Source organism: Penaeus japonicus, unplaced genomic scaffold, assembly GCF_977035675.1.
Source record: "Penaeus japonicus unplaced genomic scaffold, GWHDUDI00000001_assembly GWHDUDI00000042, whole genome shotgun sequence".
Taxonomy (NCBI): Eukaryota; Metazoa; Arthropoda; class Malacostraca; order Decapoda; family Penaeidae; genus Penaeus; species Penaeus japonicus.
In genome coordinates, this window is record NW_028234444.1 from 17,651,024 (window position 1) to 17,668,523 (window position 17,500).

General features: G+C 44.2%; 1 protein-coding gene across 1 annotated transcript in view; it reads left to right on the forward strand.

Moving 5' to 3' along the window:
• The window catches only part of LOC122263111 (uncharacterized), a 33,753-nt gene extending 26,289 nt beyond the window's left edge, over window positions 1-7,464 (forward strand). The window contains exon 4 of the mRNA XM_086534865.1: window positions 7,223-7,464. Within this exon, the coding sequence (XP_086390991.1) occupies window positions 7,223-7,368 (146 nt within the window). The 3' untranslated portion in view covers window positions 7,369-7,464. The remainder of the gene's footprint in view (window positions 1-7,222) is intronic.
• Window positions 7,465-17,500: the final 10,036 nt, after the last annotated feature.

Below are 17,500 nucleotides of genomic sequence, written 5' to 3' on the forward strand. Positions count from 1 at the left end.
AATGTTGCGATGTGTGGAGTTATGGTGTCGGTGATTGTAGGTTTGGTAATTATCGTTGATGTAGAACTTAATAATTGCATGTTTCGTGTATTCTAGATTGGACATTTTTTTCAGGGTATAAATGGCTTTTTCTTTTTTTCTGTTGATGGGTTCGTACTTAGTTGCAAGGACCTTTCTCCCGCCGATTCCTCTATATTTGTGTTCAACGAGTACCAACATCTAAATATCCTTGTGCAATCATCTAGATATCTTCGGGAAAGTCCCTGTGCATTCCTCCAGTATCTTCGTAGTCCCCAGGTCATCCTTCACCAGAAACTGTTCCAGTACTTGAGGATCTCCAGGTTGTCCTTCCCAACGGCCTTGTCTACCTATGTCGGCCTTGGAGAATGATTTGCCTCGTTGGTAATGGCATCGAGTGAGAGCTTACAACCTGATCCTGTGTTGATTAACTCCCATCTTCTCTTGCGTTCCCAAGAGGTCTGGTGCTGCGACTTGTCTGTCGACTTGTTATTGGGGAAAATGTTGTTCAGGAAATTCGGCTGTTTTGAGGGATAATCAAAAGCATTCGTCGTTTTTTTTTCTTGATTGTAGACAGTTTAGTAAGTTTAGCCATGATGAGGCTTTCTGCTAGAGCTCTCATTTTTATTTCATTTTCCCTTTTGTTCAGGTATCGGCACATGTATTTTTTTTTGTCCAAATTATCCAGACAGACAGGGACCAACTCATGTTTACACACTATGTCTTGCGAATGTTTTCGTTTCTCTCTTCGCCTTCTGGCAGTTCTAAGAAAGAGCTGGAGAAGTCATGGACGTTCTCGGCAAATGTAATGTTCCCTCTATTGATAAAAGTTCTTCCTTGTGCATTTAGATATAAAATTTGATCCATTTCATTCTCCTCCATTGCTGAAGAAAATGCTACGGCAGCTATTATCATCTTACAGAATGTAAACATGGTTCTATTCCTGAAGCGTCTTTTTATTTTTGTGTCTCACTTTTGCTTGAGCTGTGGAGTTACTGCTTTATCCACTTCCTGTAATCTGAGGCCTAGATGATTGCTTCATACTTAAGCAATTTCAGCTATTATGTCTAAATATTGTTCCCCTTCCCTCCCTCCCCTGGACACTGTTCCTCCCTCCCTCCCCCTCCCCCTGGACACCGTTCCGCCCATCCCCTCCCTCCCCTGGACACTGTTCCTCCCTCCCTCCCCCTCCCCCTGGACACCGTTCCGCCCATCCCCTCCCTCCCCCTGGACACTGTTCCGCCCTTCCCCTCCCTCCCCCTGGACACCGTTCCGCCCATCCCCTCCCTCCCCCTGGACACCGTTCCGCCCATCCCCTCCCTCCCCCTGGACACCGTTCCGCCCATCCCCTCCCTCCCCCTGGACACCGTTCCGCCCATCCCCTCCCTCCCCCTGGACACCGTTCCGCCCATCCCCTCCCTCCCCCTGGACACCGTTCCGCCCATCCCCTCCCTCCCCCTGGACACCGTTCCCCCCCACACCTCCCCCCCCCTGGACACCGTTCCGCCCTTCCCCTCCCTCCCCCGGGACACCGTTCCGCCCATCCCCTCCCTCCCCCTTGGACACCGTTCCGCCCATCCCCTCCCTCCCCTTGGACACCGTTCCGCCCATCCCCTCCCTCCCCCTGGACACCGTTCCGCCCATCCCCTCCCTCCCCCTGGACACCGTTCCGCCCATCCCCTCCCTCCCCCTGGACACCGTTCCGCCCATCCCCTCCCTCCCCCTGGACACCGTTCCGCCCATCCCCTCCCTCCCCCTGGACACCGTTCCGCCCATCCCCTCCCTCCCCCTGGACACCGTTCCGCCCATCCCCTCCCTCCCCCTGGACACCGTTCCGCCCTTCCCCTCCCTCCCCTTGGACACCGTTCCGCCCATCCCCTCCCTCCCCCTGGACACCGTTCCGCCCTTCCCCTCCCTCCCCCTGGACACCGTTCCGCCCATCCCCTCCCTCCCCCTGGACACCGTTCCGCCCATCCCCTCCCTCCCCCTGGACACCGTTCCGCCCATCCCCTCCCTCCCCCTGGACACCGTTCCGCCCATCCCCTCCCTCCCCCTGGACACCGTTCCGCCCATCCCCTCCCTCCCCCTGGACACCGTTCCGCCCTTCCCCTCCCTCCCCTTGGACACCGTTCCGCCCTTCCCCTCCCTCCCCTTGGACACCGTTCCGCCCATCCCCTCCCTCCCCCCCTCCCTCCCCTGGACACCGTTCCGCCCATCCCCTCCCTCCCCCTGGACACCGTTCCGCCCATCCCCTCCCTCCCCTGACACCGTTCCGCCCATCCCCTCCCTCCCCTGGACACCGTTCCGCCCATCCCCTCCCTCCCCCTGGACACCGTTCCGCCCATCCCCTCCCTCCCCTGGACACCGTTCCGCCCATCCCCTCCCTCCCCCTGGACACCGTTCCGCCCATCCCCTCCCTCCCCCTGGACACCGTTCCGCCCATCGCCCCTCCCCTCCCCCCCCCTGGACACCGTTCCGCCCATCCCCTCCCTCCCCCTGGACACCGTTCCGCCCATCCCCTCCCTCCCCCTGGACACCGTTCCGCCCATCCCCTCCCTCCCCCTGGACACCGTTCCGCCCATCCCCTCCCTCCCCCTGGACACCGTTCCGCCCATCCCCTCCCTCCCCCTGGACACCGTTCCGCCCATCCCCTCCCTCCCCCTGGACACCGTTCCGCCCATCCCCTCCCTCCCCCTGGACACCGTTCCGCCCATCCCCTCCCTCCCCTCGGCCACCGTTCCGCCCATCCCCTCCCTCCCCCTGGACACCGTTCCGCCCCTCCCCCTGGACACCGTTCCGCCATCCCCTCCCTCCCCCTGGACACCGTTCCGCCCATCCCTCCCTCCCCCTGGACACCGTTCCGCCCATCCCCTCCCTCCCCCTGGACACCGTTCCGCCCGTCCCCCCCCTCCCCCTGGACACCGTTCCGCCCATCCCCTCCCTCCCCCTGGACACCGTTCCGCCCTTCCCCTCCCTCCCCTGGACACCGTCCCGCCCTCGCCCTCCCCCCCCGTGGACACCGTTCCGCCCCGCCCCTCCCTCCCCCTGGACACCGTTCCGCCCATCCCCTCCCTCCCCCTGGACACCGTTCCGCCCATCCCCTCCCTCCCCCTGGACACCGTTCCGCCCATCCCCTCCCTCCCCTTGGACACCGTTCCGCCCATCCCCTCCCTCCCCCTGGACACCGTTCCGCCCATCCCCTCCCTCCCCCTGGACACCGTTCCGCCCATCCCCTCCCTCCCCCTGGACACCGTTCCGCCCATCCCCTCCCTCCCCCTGGACACCGTTCCGCCCATCCCCTCCCTCCCCCTGTGGACACCGTTCCGCCCATCCCCTCCCTCCCCGTTCCGCCCCCCGCCCTCCCCCTGGACACCGTTCCGCCCATCCCCTCCCTCCCCCTGGACACCGTTCCGCCCTTCCCCTCCCTCCCCTGACACCGTTCCCGCCCATCCCCTCCCTCCCCCTGGACACCGTTCCGCCCTTCCCCTCCCTCCCCCTGGACACCGTTCCGCCCATCCCCTCCCTCCCCCTGGACACGTTCCGCCCACCGTTCCGCCCATCCCCTCCCGCCCATCCCCTCCCTCCCCCTGACACCGTTCCGCCCATCCCCTCCCTCCCCCTGGACACCGTTTGGACACCGTTCCGCCCTCCCCTCCCCCCCCTGGACACCGTTCCGCCCATCCCCTCCCTCCCCCTGACACCGTTCCGCCCTCCCACTCTCACCCCCTGGACACCGTTCCGCCCTCCCACTCCCACCCCTTGGACACCGTTCCGCCCACCCACTCCCACCCCTTGGACACCGTTCCGCCCATCCCCTCCCTCCCCCTGGACACCGTTCCGCCCATCCCCTCCCTCCCCCTGGACACCGTTCCGCCCATCCCCTCCCTCCCCCTGGACACCGTTCCGCCCATCCCCTCCCTCCCCCTGGACACCGTTCCGCCCTTCCCCTCCCTCCCCTTGGACACTGTTCCTCCCTCCCCCCCTAGACATTGTTCCGCCCTCCCTCTCCATCCCCCACCTAAACACTGTTCCCCCATCCCTTCCCCCCTTGACACTGTTCCGCCCTCCCTTCCCCTTCCCCTCCCTCCCCCCTAGACACTGTTACACCCTCCCTTCCCCTTCCCCTTCCTCCCCCTAGACACCGTTCCGCCCTTCCCCCTCCCTCCCCCCCCTAGACATTATTCCGCCCTCCCTTCCCATCCCTCCCCCTCCCTCTCCCTCTCCCTCTCCCTCTCCCTCTCCCTCTCCCTTCCCAATGTCAACAACACACTTGGTGGCACCGCCGCTCCTGGAATCGCCGCCACTGCCCCCACTGCCGCCGGTGCCCCAATCGCCACCGATCCAGCGCCAGCAGGGGGCGGAATAGCCAGTGTCCAGCTCCAGTCTGTCAACAGGAATCACGACCGCGTAGTTAGGACACTCGCCAAGCCTACAGAAATATGGGTGTCCTTCATTTATATATATGTATAAGTATATATGCATATATACATACACATACGTGTACACGTACATATACATGTATTGTACACATACACACATACATGTACACGTACATATACATGTACACATATACACACGCACGCATACATACATATACATGTACACATATACACACGCACGCATACATACATATACATGTACACATATACACACGCACGCATACATACATACATACATACATACATACATACATATATACATATATACATACATATATACATACATATATACATACATATATACATACATATATACATACATATATACATACATATATACATACATATATACATACATATATACATACATAAATATATACATATATACATACATATATACATATATACATACATACATATATACATACATACATATATACATACATACATACATATATACATACATACATATATACATACATACATATATACATACATACATATATACATACATACATATATACATACATACATATATACATACATACATATATACATACATACATATATACATACATACATATATATATATATATATATATATATATATATATATATATATATATATATATATATACATACATACATATATACATACATACATATATACATACATACATACATACATACATACATACATACATGATACTAGACCTATCCCACACTTCCGCTCTCTTATCCAAAGAAGTCCGTCCCAACCATCCGTCTTTTATAAAGGTGTTCGAGTAAGAGCAATATTACTTCAAAAGATCACTCAGGTTGTAGTTTATTATCATATTAGCAAACCAGTGTGACTTTATTATTTTGCACTTCTCTTCTTGAATTGATACGCTTTATGAAACTTCCTTTTGCATGTTTGGGTATGCTAATTTACATGTCTGTTTACATACAAACATACATGTGTATGCATGTATATGAATTGTATTAGTAGATTAACCTATTGTAATTTAGACTTGTGCATTATTATTTAGATTGTAAACGATGTTAAAAACTATATTCCTTCCCTCCTTCCCCTCCAGTTCATTTCTTTCCCTCGCCTCCCCTCCCCACCCTTCCCGTGCCCTCCGCCTCCCCTCTCCTCCTCTCCCCTCCCCTCCCTTCTCCGCCTCCCCACCCCTCCCCTCCCCTCCCGCCTGGACAGGACCCTACCCCCCTCCCGTGGCCTACCGTCCACTATGGATTGGTTATAACAATCCACCTGCACGATTTACAAGTGCTTACGTTGGGGGGCACCCGGCTAGAAAGTGCAGGTCAAAGGCCTACTAGTGCGGCATCTGCGCAGGAAAGCAAGCACAAATTGTTATGCAGCTTGTCCACGCAGCTTTAACAATGCTTTAGTTTTCAAGATACATGAGTAATACGACTTGTAACCCAGAATACAAAGAATACTCGCGGCTCTCCCTCCGACCAGCTTTACTATAGGTGTTTCATGAAGCTCTTCAAGCAATCCGATTCAGTTGCATTATTGCAATAGACAATAAATAACTCCACATCAAAAAGAAAAACATATTACAGTATTGATGAAATAATAGGTGAAGTTATCTCAGTTCGGTCGTCCTAACTCTCGAGAGAAAGAAAGGGAACTCGTCTATAAACAAGACATCCAACACTGACTCACTAAACAGCGAATCAACTGCTCTCTTAAATCAACTTTATAGGGACAGAAAGGAATTAATTAACTCGACGATAAAGCAGTGTGGTCATTACGATATTTCGTTCACTGAGACCGAGGTTAGTGTTGCCTTCACCAGAGGAAGTTCAACAGCTCCTGGTGAGGATAGCATTACATATGACGTCCTTCGACTTCTCAGAAATGCCCCTGCTTGATCCTGTTCAAAGGCTATTCCGACTCCCTTATGCTATTAATATCCTGGCCTCAGGATATTGTAACGATATACCAAAGGCAAATAATCCAGGGGAATACCTTTGAAAGAATATTTGGCCAGATCTTTGGCCAGATGGATTTATGTCGGACAAACGATTTCTATCATTTTTAGAAGGCAATGGGTTTTCCTGGATTGAGTCTGCATTTGAGACAGCTTACAGGTAAATAATCCTACACGAACTAGCCCAGATTGGATTTAGTGGACATAGGTTACGATGGTTAAAAGGATATTTTCAGAAGAGACTTTCAGTCGTGGTGTTTCAGGGCTACAAGAGCTAACAAAGGGCTATGTTGCTTGGCATCTCCCAAGGGGAGGTACTAAGCCTTTAGTTATTTAATGTTTTGGTGAATTCTATTGTCCAAAGTTTCGAGCAAAAAGCAAATTCTATAATCATAAGTTATGCTAACGATATATTAATCCGCGCCAGAAATTTAGACTGCCTCCCCCATTCGCCTGCTCCCTCTCCTCCCCCCCTTCCCTTCCCTTCCCTCCCCTCCCCTCCCCTCCCCTCCTCCTCTTCCCTTCCCTCCCCTCCCCTCTCCTCCTCCTCTTCCCTTCCCTCCCCTCCCCTCTCCTCCTCCTCTTCCCCTTTCCCTTCCCTCCCCTCCTCCTCTTCCCCTTTCCCTTCCCTCCTCTTCCCCTTTCCCTTCCCTCCTCTTCCCCTTTCCCTTCCCTCCTCTTCCCCTTTCCCTTCCCCTTCCCCTCCCCCTTCCCCCTTCCCCCTCCACCGCCCCCTTCCCCCTCCACCTCTCCCAATCGCCTGCTCCCTCCTCTCTCCAAGCACTGACTCCCCCTCCTCTCTCCCCTTCCCTCCCGCAGGTCCAGCGACCATGGCCAAGATCGTGGGCAGCGAAGGATACATCTACTACGCCCAGATCCTTGTGAGACACTACGTAGGATTCGGTCCTTTCTTCACCCTCTTCAGCAATCCTCTGGAAGCGATTCCGAAGCTCCTTAATGTCTGAGGAGGACGGGAGGTGGTAGGAAGTTGGAGGAGAGGAGGAGGAGAAGGAGGATGAGGATGAGGATGAGAAGGAGGAGAGAGAGAAGAAAGAAGGGGAAGAAGGGGGGAAAGGTAGAGGGAGAGGATGAAGTGTGAAGGATGTTGAAGGATCTGTAGGATTTTTGTTTTTGTTTTTGTTTTTCTTTTTTGTTGTTGTTTGTCCTTGTTCTTTTTTTTTTTACTTGATTTTCTCCCTTTTCTTTAATTAGCTTCGTTTTCTTTCTCCTTTTTTTCTTTTTTCTTTTTTTTGATTTTTTTTTACTTTATTGTTTTTAGTTTTGTTTTTTTTCTCTTATTTACTCTCCTTCTCTTATTATTTTTTTCTTTATTCTGTTATGCATTCCTCTTTATATACCAGTTCCCTCTTCGTAATTATATATATATTTTTTACGCCCGTTTTCTTTCTTCAGCTTCTCGTTTTCTTTCATTATCCAGTCTTGCATTATATATATATATTTTTTAGTATGATTTTTTTTTCTTAATTTCTTTAAGTAGCGTTCTTTTGTTTTTTCTTTTGAATGTTTGTAATTTATTTTCCTTCACCAGTTTCTCTTGATATTAAGGAAATATTAACAGCTTTGTCGTATGCACTTCTCGCTGCCTCAACTTCACTGGATTAATCGGATTTCATTGTATTATATGTATCTATATATGTATGTATATGTAATTTTTATTATCTCTCTTTCCATGTGTCTATGTATATGTACGAAGAAAATGTTTATTTCTTTCATAAACTGATATTCCAAGAGTATGATAGTTTTGATTACCCTCTGATGATAAATATATATAAAGGATATGATTTATATATAACGATAAGCGGGAAATTATGTTATTTATCTCGAATGGAAATCAAATATAGATACGGATTTATTAGTATGGCGATATAGATATATAAGACATATATGGGAAATCCCTTTTTAGGTTCATATTCCAAGCCACTATGCCATTCACCATTATAAAAAGATAACTATAGTAATACCATTTTGATTGGTATTTGTACAAAATACTAGGATTCATTTAGTTCTTTGAAATTGGAATTAATCAGACCAAGCAATTGCAATACTTCCTGTATTCAATAAAATTTTCTTTTCCCTTAAGTGACTCGACTTGGTCAAACTCGCTTTTTACTGACGGGGCAAAAATTGTACAGCCACCTTGTTAATGACAATGGGGGGGGGGGGGGGGGGGAACAAGGCCTTCAAAATTATTGCAACCAAACCGCTTTGCTTTGTATTTTAGAGAGCGTTCTTTATGGAAGTTCGACCTTTATTATATTTGAAAGTTGTTTTTTTTAGGAGATTCTACTACACTAAGCGACCAATCTGCCGTTCCTTATTTAACTCGTTCGAAATTTATTTAAGTATTACAGAGAATGTAAATAAAACTGAAATCCATAATTTAAAAACTAATGGATCTTAAACCTTTAAACCATTTTTTCAGCAGCGGCTTATAGGACTTCCATTGTTATTGAAGAAAACTCATCAGTGGTATTGTACTTGATCGATGAAAAGTTTCAAAAGAAAACAATGAAATTGATTATAAATCCCCCCCCCCCCAAAAAAAAAAAAAAAAAAAAAAAAATCTTAATGAGTAATTTTAAAGATAATGAGCTGCTCCTAATGTAGGCTTCCATAGAATCTTGCTTTCACTTGCATAGTCTTGCAAGAATTTTGATTAAGAAAACTCAGAATTTTCTGGTCAGTTTTCTTTCATGAAATTTCATTGTAAATTTGTTACTGTTTTCTTAGTCTGTTAAATATACAAGGGACTTTGTATAAATATACAACGCATATTACTTACATTGATGTTTTAATTTCCATAGGCTGTGGGCTGAACATATGACAATATGAATTTTATTATCATTCAAAATGAAGTTTGATTTGCTCTGAACACCCCCCCCCAAAAAAAAAAAAAAAAAATAATAATAAATAAATAAAATAAAAAATAAATAAATAAAAAAGAAAAAATCTTGTAAAAAGTATATCACAACATAAAGATACGAATGGAAAGTTAAGACTACTTCGTTAAGTAAACATAGAGATGAAACTACTGTAAAAAGCATAATTCACAAATCTTTCATTAACAATTATCTCCTTAACTATTTTTATTATAAATGATCCTCTAAAGAACGTAATGACATTTTTAAAAACTGCTATATTTTTCCAGGTATACAAACAAAATGACAGTTGATTTTTTGTAGTTATTTCTAAACATTAATCGCAAATAAGTTTATTTATTTTCAATTTTTTAATTATTCCATATGTAAAACAGAGGGACCGGCCTAAAAAGGAGTATATATCTTCATCAAATGTCAAACACACTTAAGACTCAGTGTCGAAAAGCAGCACATCGCATTTTTTAAAAGAAAGGCTATATTTTTTTAAGGGAAACAAATAGACATAGGAGGTTTTACATACACGATTTTATCTCATTTGGCTTTGTCATTATTGAAAGGCTAGAGTCATGTGGTTTGACAAGATATTTTGAGGGCCATTTTCCTCTACCAAGTAAGGTTCTGAAAGTAATTGTTTCCTATGAGAAAGCAGACACGGTCGCGAAAATTAAACCAGAAAAAAATGAAGCAAATTGGCGATACACAAAGCGATACAACATAAATGATATATGATGATTTTGGTAGACCTCCGCCATGGTGTGAATTGATTAGAAAAAACAGCCATCCAAGTGAAAATAACTGGGGAAAACTGAAGGAAATTTATTACTGAAAGACTACAGTTGTGTATTTGTCATCTCGTAATACCATGTAATGTATATTATTGCATATGACACTGGTATTAATTAACAAGGTCTGCATGATAAAGGCCCACTCGCAAGGGTCAAACATGCTCACCGGGGTTTGTCTATCATCGTAAAGTATATGTGGAAACGTTTATTGTTGTTCATATAATATTCAGTTAAAGCAATAATACAAAATTACAGAAAAAAAATCCCAATTACCCTATTATGCTCTTATCACCTCGAATGAAAAGAACAGAGTCAACCTAAAATAGACTTACGATCGTATCCCAAGTCCTCTGCCATCGTAACGCTACGATCGTCGTAAGGTGCAAAGGACAATGGCGATGCCGTAATACTTTTATTTTTTGTGCACTTTCCTTCGACAACTATCCTCCAAGACACAGAACGTAGGAATTCTCTCGGTCAGCACTTATGATTAATGTTCAATCATTGATGGAAATGGGTTGCCAGCTATGTAAATTAAGTAGAAATAGGTTATATATAATTGTGTTGTGGTAATATGGACTGGCTGATAGTTCATGGGTTTGTTTTAGAGAGAGAGAGAGAGAGAGAGAGAGAGAGAGAGAGAGAGAGAGAGAGTGTGTGAGTGTGAGTGTGTACATGTATGCGTGTGTGAGCATCTTTTTTTCCATTTCCTTATACAGCTTATAAAAAAAGGACACAAACAGTTTTGCAGAAAGTACTGGCTGGATAAGTCAACAGATTGCTGGTCCGATAATTTCAGATAACGACCACTGGGTTGAAATTAAATACATCTACCGAGCCAAAAGCTTATCATTTTTGTATGGAAACGAGAATGCACTCGAAATAACAGCTAAGGTAATATCTGGTGAAATAAAAACAGGAGACTTGACAATAATTTTAGCAATCTCATTTACAGACTACATCAACTTTAATAATCGGAAGAAAGAAAGTTTTGGCGTTATCTATGAAAATTTCGATCCATATTGATCAATCTGAATTTCGGGACATCACGTTTTTGAGTAGCAGAGATTTAGAGAAATTATAAATCAGACATTATATAAACAGATGGATAGATTATGGATATGACATATAACATATATATGTATAATATACAGAAAATGGCTTTTAGTGTGTTTTATAAGAAACCTTTAAACTGAAGTATAACACTCCACTTACGTTTCGGTTAGCCGGCTACTCCCTACGAGGAAAGAGACCTTGGCAATTGAGATAAAAAAAAAAGAGTTAGCATACTCCATACAGCAAAGCCTGCCATAAAATTTGCATATATATGGGAAAATCAGATAGACGAGAAGTAGATAAACAACACCAAGTCGACGTCATGAACCGGTTTTATCTTTGCGTACAACATTCCACAAAGATGAATCTTTTAGCGCATGACCTGAATGATCACGCATAATGCTTCCCAGATTCGATATTTCGCTGAGCCGAGTTAAGCCTTGAATGTGGACATGTTCGTTAAGTTTGCTTGCTTTGAATAAATGATTCGACATCCTCTGTAAACACTTGTATCGGTTAAAGATGATGTAACAAGGCTCGGTTTCCCGTGTGTGGGATGTCTTGGGGTTTCGTGGATCTGTGTGATACAGCATTTCTTCTGTAGTGAAAAACGGAACTTATATATGTATTTATACGTGTTTTTTTTTTCCTTTTCTCTTTGTCTGTGTTTCCAAGAGGACTTACTTTACCTGTGACGAAATAAGGTAATGTCCCCCATCTGGTAACTAGAAAGTTATTATTACTTAGATAACTAGTCAAGCTGATTACTAAGAACTTTACGAAAATGACCTGGAACAAGCTATTTCTTGATTGTGTGTAATTATTACTACTATTAAAAACGGATGAAAAAGATACCAAGGGATACTTGCACTATATCCACACTGTGTTTTGTTGTTACAGATCAATATTTAAAAAAGACTATTTCGTTTTGCTAAACTGCATATGAAAATACATACAAGGGCCTGTGTCATAGCACATTTTTACGTATCTGAACTATTAGTGTTTATTTCTTTGTCTATTACAATCATGGGAGTGAGTGAGTGAGAATGCGAGTGAGAGAGAGAGAGAGAGAGAGAGAGAGAGAGAGAGAGAGAGAGAGAGAGAGAGAGAGAGAGAGAGAGAGAGAGAGAGAGAGAGAGAGAGAGAGAGAGAGAGAGAGAGAGAGAGAGTGTGTGTGTGAGAGTGAGTGAGTGAGTGAGTGAGTGAGTGAGTGTGTGAGTGTGTGAGTGTGAGTGAGTGAGTGAGTGAGTGAGTGAGTGTGTGAGTGTGAGTGTGAGTGAGTGAGTGAGTGAGTGAGTGAGTGAGTGTGTGAGTGTGAGTGAGTGAGTGAGTGAGTGAGTGAGTGAGTGAGTGAGTGAATGTGTGAGTGTGTGTGAGAGAGTGTGTGAGAGAGAGTGTGAGAGTGAGTGTGTGAGAGTGAGTGTGTGAGAGTGAGTGTGTGCGAGTGCGTGTGTGTGCGAGTGCGAGTGCGTGTGCGTGTGTGTGTGAGTGTGTGTGAGTGCGAGAGTTAGAGAAAGTTAATGCATTTTCATTCCCATTCATGCCATAACCAAAACACTCGTGGAACACCATACACATTATACCTTTCTCCTGATAAGTGAGTGACGCTAATCAACCCAAGTTCTCGACTGCCAAGATTCCTGACGTAATCCAGGAGACTGATGTACGATAATCTACCATTTCAACTACATCCACAGTGTGTTCATCCTTATGTGGTATAAACTCATCTTCCGTACTTTGTAATTATGAAGATACCTTTCTAAGATAAGATGTATACAACAATAACTCCACAATACAAGGGATATATTTTTTTCTTTCTAGAAAATATACATAAGAACGAGAATTATATATCGAAATTACACGAAAAATGAATCGAAAAATGAAATTACACGAACATTTAATCGAAACATGACAAATATACCTCATGTCCGAAGTTATTGCAATTCATATATTTTTCTTAAAAACATTCCTCACAATGAACTGTACAAGATACATTTCAATTGAACAAAAATTAACTTCTCCGGCAATCACACCCATGGTTAGAAGACGAAAAGGAATTCATTCATAAATTCCACACTAGGAGACGTATCCGAATGTAAACAATAATAACCAGAATCAGCATGACTAATGTCGAGAGAAAAAAAAAAATTATAAATAAAAATAGATAACTTCACAGCGCCTTCTGAATTTCATCTTTATCAGATTCACATGTAATTCAGAGTAGTTAAATCGCATTCACAACTTATTTATGAATAGTAACAAGATTCAGCATGACTAATATCGAGAAAAAAAGTTATAAATAAAAATAGATAACTTAACAGCGCCTTCTGAATTTCATCTTTATCAGATTTACATGTAATTCAGAGTTGTTATTAAATCTCATTCACAACTTATCATAAATAATAACTAGAGCTGTGGAGAGCGTAAATGAGTAAATTGTAATATTAACCTAGTCATAAGTAACACTCTTTTGTTCCTTCAGTTTCCGATACTTGATTATTGGAACATGTTAAGATTATCCGGCCTGTTAATAGAAATGATAAAGTATGGTCTATAGGGAATTATTGTACTGCTTGTCTAGTGCGATGTATCTTTTTATGCGAGATTCTGAATGAAAGGACGAAAGTGGGTGAGAGTGAGTGAGTGAGTGAGTGAGTGAGTGAGTGAGTGAGTGAGTGAGTGAGTGAGTGAGTGAGTGAGTGAGTGAGTGAGTGAGAGAGTGAGAGAGTGAGAGAGTGAGAGAGTGAGAGAGTGAGAGAGTGAGAGAGTGAGAGAGTGAGAGAGTGAGAGAGTGAGAGTGTGAGTGAGTGAGTGAGTGAGTGAGTGAGTGAGAGTGTGAGTGAGTGAGTGAGTGAGTGAGAGTGTGAGTGAGTGAGTGAGTGAGTGAGTGAGTGTGTGTGTGTGTGTGTGTGTGTGTGTGTGTGTGTGTGTGTGTGTGTGTGTGTGAGAGTGTGAGTGGGATTGTGATTGTGAGAAATTGTGTGTGATTGTATGTGTGTGTGTGAGAGAGAGAGAGAGAGAGAGAGAGAGAGAGAGAGAGAGAGAGAGAGAGAGAGAGAGAGTGAGTGAGTGAGTGAGTGAGTGAGTGAGTGAGTGAGTGAGTGAGTGAGTGAGTGAGTGAGTGAGTGAGTGTGTGTGTGTGTGTGTGTGAGAGTGTGAGTGGGATTGTGTGGGATTGTGATTGTGAGAAATTGTGTGTGATTGTATGTGTGTGTGTGTGAGAGAGAGAGAGAGAGAGAGAGAGAGAGAGAGAGAGAGAGAGAGAGAGAGAGTGAGTGAGTGAGTGAGTGAGTGAGTGAGTGAGTGAGTGAGTGTGTGTGTGTGTGTGTGTGTGTGTGTGTGTGTGTGTGTGTGTGAGAGAGTGTGAGTGGGATTGTGTGGGATTGTGATTGTGAGAAATTGTGTGTGATTGTATGTGTGTGTGTGAGAGAGAGAGAGAGAGAGAGAGAGAGAGAGAGAGAGAGAGAGAGAGAGAGAGAGAGAGAGAGAGAGAGAGAGAGAGAGAGAGAGAGTGAGTGAGTGAGTGAGTGAGTGAGTGAGTGAGTGAGTGAGTGAGTGAGTGAGTGTGTGTGTGTGTGTGTGTGTGTGTGTGTGTGTGTGTGTGAGAGTGTGAGTGGGATTGTGTGGGATTGTGATTGTGAGAAATTGTGTGTGATTGTATGTGTGTGTGTGTGTGTGTGTGTGAGAGAGAGAGAGAGAGAGAGAGAGAGAGAGAGAGAGAGAGAGAGAGAGAGAGAGAGAGAGAGAGAGAGAGTGAGTGAGTGAGTGAGTGAGGGAGAGTATGTATATGTGTGTGTATACAAGTGTGAGCGTGACCGAATGAGTTTACATATCTTATTATCATCCATACATCTATTAGCTAATGATATATATCACATATCCCCAATTAAACCATGAATTAATGGTAGAACTTCCAACTTCCTCATGAAGTTTACTACATCATCCCCGACTCAAACCCACTCACTCATACAGGCCATGTCTTCCTAACACCTTTGTCCTTTTTCTGTAGGCCTACCTAAGGTGTTTATAAAGCAATTTCAACTGTCTGTCACATAAAGCACTGTCACATAAAAAGTCTTTATCCCTTTGAGAAGGAGAAACATAATTCTCTCGTATTATTTTCCCCGTGAACGAACTGTTATCATTGCAATCAACGTCATCCATTTTTCAACATTGAATGCAACACGGATAGCTTCTTAAATTTAATTATTCATTTAAACCTCGAGTTTGTATAAGTATCAAATGATTATAATAAATTCTGAGTAACTAGGTGTATGGTCATGCATTTTATGTGAACTAATCGACTCTTCTAAATGAAAAAAATATGTGCATGACTATTGTGCCAAGTCTGTGTAAAAGTCGCATGGCACTAAGGTAGTCAAATACCACGCCATCTAATTAGTGACACGCATGAATGAATTAACTATCTAGCGAACCCACAGGCAGTGGAACGGGCCTGCAGTTAACAATATACTAAAAGGTGATTAGATATTACAAAAGGATATGCATAGGAACACCCCCCCCCACCTAGACGCCCATTAACGATCAAATTCACGGTAATTCATGAACTGAAATTTCCCTCTTACCACACATTACACATTTATATTCAGAGAAAGAGAGAATAACCATTCTAACTGCTCTTTATATATGCACAAATACAAATCATTAATAAATACAAATAATTACAATACAAATGATTAATCCAATTAACTCCATATTTCGTCATTCATTCCCCCGGTTATGTCACTGTACTCAGAAATTTCCAAATCCTAAAAGACACTCCTCTCCCTCTTCGCCTAACTCCGGGTCTAGCTTTTAGGTCCTTAGCTCCTGTGACTAGCAACTTTGGCTCAATAATTCTACCCATATTTTATCCCAATAAAAATAAGCAAGAGGTGCCAATAAATAAAAAATAAGAAAGAGGTGACAATAAATAAAAAAATAAGCAAGAGGTGCCAATAAATAAAAAATAAGCAAGAGGTGCCAATAAATAAAAAATAAGCAAGAGGTGCCAATAAATAAAAAATAAGCAAGAGGTGCCAATAAATAAAAAAATAAGCAAGAGGTGCCAATAAATAAAAAATAAGCAAGAGGTGCCAATAAATAAAAAAATAAGCAAGAGGTGCCAATAAATAAAAAAATAAGCAAGAGGTGCCAATAAATCAAAAATAAGCAAGAGGTGCCAATAAATCAAAAATAAGCAAGAGGTGCCAATAAATCAAAAATTAGCAAGAGGTGCCAATAAATAAAAAATAAGCAAGAGGTGCCAATAAATCAAAAATAAGCAAGAGGTGCCAATAAATCAAAAATTAGCAAGAGGTGCCAATAAATCAAAAATAAGCAAGAAGTGCTAATAAATAAAAAATAAGCAAGAGGTGCCAATAAATCAAAAATAAGCAAGAGGTGCCAATAAATCAAAAATAAGCAAGAGGTGCCAATAAAGTTTCTATCACATGCTACTTAACAAAAAAAAATGAAAAGTGATATGCATGTTACAGTGTTTGTGTTGTAATACATCAGTGTTGTGCTTTCGCTTCCATGCCACAAACTTCTCCTTTGTAGACCCTGCCTGAGGCCTTAACTAGCCTAAACTTCTCATTTACTATATTTTGTGCTGCCTACTTTGAAAGAGAAAATTAAAGACAAAAGAGTGAATGAGAGAGAGAGAGAGGAGGAAAGAAAGAGAGAGAGAAGGAGGATGAGGAAAGAGAGAGAGAGAGAGGGAGGATGAGGAAAGAAAGAGAGGATGAGGAAAGAGAGAGAGAGGGAGTAGGAGGAAAGAGAGAGAGGGAGGAGGAGAAAAGAAAGAGAGGGAGAGAGAGAGAGGAGGAGGAAAGAAAGAGAGAGGGAGGAGGAGGAAAGAGAGAGAGAGAGAAGGAGGAGGAGGAAAGAGAGAGAGAGAGGATGAGGAAAGAAAGAGAGAGAGAGATGGAGGAGGAGGAGGAGGAAAGAAAGAAAGAGAGAGAGAGAGGAGGAGGAAAGAAAGAGAGAGAGAGAAGGAGGAGGAGGAAAGAGAGAGAGAGGGAGGGAGGATTAGGAAAGAAAGAGAGAGAGGGAGAGGGAGGATGAGGAGGAAAGAAAGAGAGTGAGAGAAGGAGGAGGAGGAAAGAGAGAGAGAGGGAGGGAGGATTAGGAAAGAAAGAGAGAGAGGGAGAGGGAGGATGAGGAGGAAAGAAAGAGAGTGAGAGAATAGGAGAGAGAGAATGAGAGAGTAGAGAGAGAGAGAGAGAGAGAGTGAATGAGTGAGAGAGAGTGAGCGAAAACTAGAGAGTCGAGTTCATGTATATCAACCATCATAAACAGATATACAAAGCTCCTCCCCCCCTCACCCCACCCCCCAACACACTTATACTCTC